Here is a 4055-nt window from a genome sequence, read left to right as displayed (position 1 = left end):
TTCATTCATATTGTGGGTGCATATATGCTATTTATTCAAAATATAATTGAATCCAAATCACATTTATTGAGCACTTATGGAATCTAATCTTGGGTTGCATTAAACTAATACAAATAATTTCCGCACTTTGTCCAAGCGTATATCACGTAATTAAATGAACATGCAACTAGGATTCTTACATTTTTCAATTTGCCTATGAGAAATTGAATCATGTAATAGGTTTAGTAGGTTATTACCCATTTTAATGGCACTATTTTTTAGACATTCAATTAATGTAACACCGACACAGAACCTGCAAGCATCTGCATTCTAGTGGAAATGTTGTAGGGGTAGTATTTATTAAATCTGGCTTATTAGTACTATCTCACAAGTCTTGTGTAGTATTTATTTCTGATTCTTGCACTTAATGTTGCATAGTGTAGATGTAAAAATATACATAACCATTTAGAAAATCCAATTACAAATGTATGAATGAAAGAGGTTCATATAATAAACACGAAGATGCACAATTTTTTTTTTTTCACAAGTATCCTAGCTCATTAGAATAGAGACTAATCTCACTCACAAATATCTTAATCTCAATCTAGTAGGACAAAGATTAATCTCACTCACGATTATCTCAGTCTACTAGATCAAAGACTAATCTCGCTAGCGGTCATGTAAAGAAAAAGCACAATTGACTTTGGAGAAAGAATCAAAATTCTTCAAAAGATGAATGCCAAAGGAAAGAACCTCAATAGAAAGGCCAAAATAGGGGGATCTACAAAACTACACATGTTAAGGCTTTTTTGACTTTGATTCTTTTGGTTCAAGGTTTGCAAATCACCACAAAGCAAGGAAGAAGAGCTCTAGGATTGAGCAAATACAGCTCCTCAATGTTTGAATATAGACCCACTTTGCCAGCCAATGAGTCGAATCCTGTTTGTGCTGCCATTTCCTGAATGTTCTCAAGTGGCCTATGAACCCTGCCAGCAATTACTCTGCATACTATAAGTGCTTTTCTCTGTGATGGTTCATCACCAATGATCTCTATGGACTCAAAAGCCCTTCCACTTGTGGATGTTGTGAAAACTCCAATGCCACCCTTGAGCTCCTTCTTGGCTGAAAAACCATTCCTTATGATTCTGCAAACACAACACTTTTCTGATAGGCAGAGGCTAGAAGAGCCATTAAGGCCAAGAGAGCATGCCACGGTGGTGCCATAGAACCTCAGAAGCTCATTCCCATCAGCCAGACACCTTGGATGCTTCTTCTGGAGTTTGCTGGCTTTGATCTTCACCATCTCCCTGTACTCTTCAAACCTTGCAAGAGTTTTTTGCATGTTGTGAACCTTCAAAACTCTCTCAATTCTACCACACTGGTTTTCAGACTTTAACCAGCTGGTCCTGCATATGATCTCCACGATTTTCCTTGATGAATCTCCTTCCACAAGCTCAGTCACTGCCAAGGGAAAACATATTGCTCTCAAACTTGAAATATGTGAATATGAGGCTTAAAATATGTCCCAAAAAAAAATTAAATAGTAACAAACTTGGAGGCCATTAAACCTTTCAATCAATTCTGAGTTAGGTGGGTTGAAGAGAGAGAGAGAGAGAGAGACTGTATGTCCTAGATATTTTGATTTTTGAAGGTAAAGCTGATGGGGGATCCTAAGCATGGTTCTAAGTTGAAAAGGTAATGGAAAAAGGAAAATCAGTTTGGTTGTCCCAAACTGAAAAAAGTATGTTGATTTATAATATTCCTCACCTCAACATAAAAATTTATGTCTATATGATATAGATGTGGCCAGAAAGTTTGTGGTCAGAAGAATATTTTGATAACCAACTTTGAGGGTCACATAACAAATGGAAGAAACAAACAGCCAACACTACAGTGAAGGTTACAAGCATCATAGGTAGGACAAGGAGTGTATGATGTGGAATTTCCACTTGCTCATAGAAGCCAGCCATGAAACCAGAAAAAGGTTTAAATAGATATATGAGAAAGAAAAAGATTTTTAAAAAAATGTTACCAGCATGCTTGGACAGATGATGAGCTTCAGCAGCATCCCATTTGTTAAATTGTTCTCCACATTTGTGGCAAGTCACAGTTGAAGACCCATTAGAATCTGTCTCAAGAGACAATCTATTGCTAGGATGAAGTCCTCCACCATGAGGACCAGACCCTTCTTTATCTGCTAAGAGGAAAGGTGATTTCCTTGGAGGAGTGGATGAAGTCCTAAAAGAAGGATTAAAGTAGTGCATTGTAGGGTGCCCTCCAGGGCCTGGAGTCCCTGGCCTCAAAGTCCCCACAAAAGTTGAACCACCACTGCCACCGCCACCACCACCATTGGCACTGCCAACCCCTTCTTGGAACCCTCCATAGCCAGTGATCTTGAGCTCACACCTTGAGTTGCTCAATATCACCTCATGAGTTATGGGGTTGAGGAACTCACTGCTCCCTATGGATCTTGGACTGCAACTTGGTGGCTTATCAAGATGCCTCTTGCTTCCATGAATCACATCTTTGAGATTTGCTATGGACCTAGAACACCCTGACCTCCCTGCTCTCTTGGTCAAAATTGTGCTCAAGTGTTTCCTTGTTTTGGGGTCATGAACATCAGAAGGCTCAGATTTGCAGTGTAAAGACTTCTTCAGAGAGAACCACACTGTTGGCATGTTATCCTTTATGTTTCCCTTTGTCTTCTTTTTCTCTTCTTTCTCCATACACTTCAACTAGCACCACTCCTAACTTTCTGTGCTCTTGAACTTAACCCTCTTACAATGCTCTCCAAAGGATCCATGTCTCCCTTTTCCCAAATGAAAGCTGAAAAAACTCAAAAAGACAACAACTTCAGCTGCTTTCTGCTTAAAGCAAACAACCCCTTTTTGCTTCTTGATACTCCCTTCCACTTTCAACTACTCAACTATGCATCAAAGGCAACCTAACATCAAAACATGTTTCACAAGAGAGATCAAAGGGAACAAAATTCAAAACACCACACCAAACTATTACCAAACAGCTTGAAGACACTCAAGTACCAGTGTTACCATGAAGAGCACTAGGAGGGGCAGTTCTGATTCATCACACAGAATGAGTTTGGCAAGTTGCATAGGATAGTGTCCGTGACCCCATCAGAGAGCAAGTGAGACAAAAGGGACTCAAATCCATAGGATGATAAAACATGAATGAGAGCATTTGTTAGAACACGGGTGTTTGAAAAAAACACAAGAATCTTTGGCTCTTAGATATGGGATTTCGGAACATGACAACTAACTGAGACAAACTAGGTACTGTTGTGTCATTAAATGCGAGTTAATTACTCAAGCTGTACCTTTTTTTTACATTGCATTACAGAAAAAAATAATATATATATATATATATATATATATATATATATATATATTTATATACACTTCAATAAGAGTATAATTTATGCTATTCAAACAAGCATGTAAAATTCATTCTAGAGACTTATAAGTGATTGAAAAACATATGAATTTGGTATGCCAAAATACTAATACAATACATGAAATAATTAAGTGATTTATGCTGCTTCTTTTTTTCTTTAACAAATAAAGTGTCGCTTTTAATATTTGGCTTTACTGTCAGCACATGAATGTATAGTGATAACCTTTATTTTATGGGGTAAGAAGTCTACCCCAAATAATGACATGCGATCAAGTTCCAAAGGGAGGACCACTCAAGTGTTTATTTATTTTTCTTTGCCCAACTTTATATTATATAACCTCTAAACGTAGAATTAACTAGCATGTCCCCATGAGTAAGTAATTAAATATTAGATTTAACAGAGAGGAGAATATAAATGTTGTCCCCTACTGTGATCTTTTTCACCTTAAATAACGCAGTACTATAATGTAAACAAACATGGGTATGTAAGTCGTGCACATAATTTAAATAATTTGGCTTAATAGTACTTTTTATTTTATATTTATTTTACATATATTTACAATTTTATAAATTTAATTATTCAACTTTTAAAATTGTATATTTTATCACTTAATTTTTGAATTTGTGCACATTTCGTCACTCATTTGATTAATCATTTATTTTTA

The 4055-nt window shown here is 36.5% G+C and overlaps 1 protein-coding gene across 4 annotated transcripts; it reads right to left on the bottom strand.

Annotated features, from left to right (window-relative positions):
• Positions 1–409: 409 nt before the first annotated feature.
• Positions 410–3248, bottom strand: LOC109810275 (uncharacterized). Of its 4 annotated transcripts, none has more exons than XM_029273756.2 (3): positions 2995–3248; positions 2012–2905; positions 410–1440 (listed from the first exon to the last, which is right to left on the bottom strand). In XM_029273756.2, exons 2-3 carry the CDS (start codon positions 2703–2705, stop codon positions 809–811), a joined length of 1326 nt encoding a protein of 441 aa, XP_029129589.1. In that variant the 5' UTR covers positions 2706–2905; positions 2995–3248; the 3' UTR covers positions 410–808. The 4 variants fall into 4 exon arrangements, with proteins under 4 accessions (XP_029129589.1, XP_029129590.1, XP_029129591.1 ...); XM_029273757.2 differs by having other exon boundaries at positions 2012–2923; positions 3021–3248; XM_029273758.2 differs by having other exon boundaries at positions 2012–2923; positions 3030–3248.
• Between the last annotated feature and the right edge of the window lie 807 nt (positions 3249–4055).

The sequence above is a fragment of the Cajanus cajan genome, chromosome 8 (assembly GCF_000230855.2).
Source record: "Cajanus cajan strain Asha chromosome 8, NIPB_CcT2T_4, whole genome shotgun sequence".
Classification (NCBI taxonomy): domain Eukaryota; kingdom Viridiplantae; phylum Streptophyta; class Magnoliopsida; order Fabales; family Fabaceae; genus Cajanus; species Cajanus cajan.
The sequence above is the reverse complement of the archived record's forward strand: the minus strand, read 5'-3'. Positions and strand labels throughout refer to the sequence as shown.

Coding starts and splice junctions, on each gene's coding strand:
- LOC109810275 (XM_020373696.3), bottom strand. CDS start 2,705: ATGGAGAAAGAAGAGAAAAAGAAGACAAAGGGAAACATAAAGGATAAC. Junction 1,441..2,011: donor TCATCTGTCCAAGCATGCTG/GTAACATTTTTT, acceptor TTCCCTTGGCAG/TGACTGAGCTTGTGGAAGGA.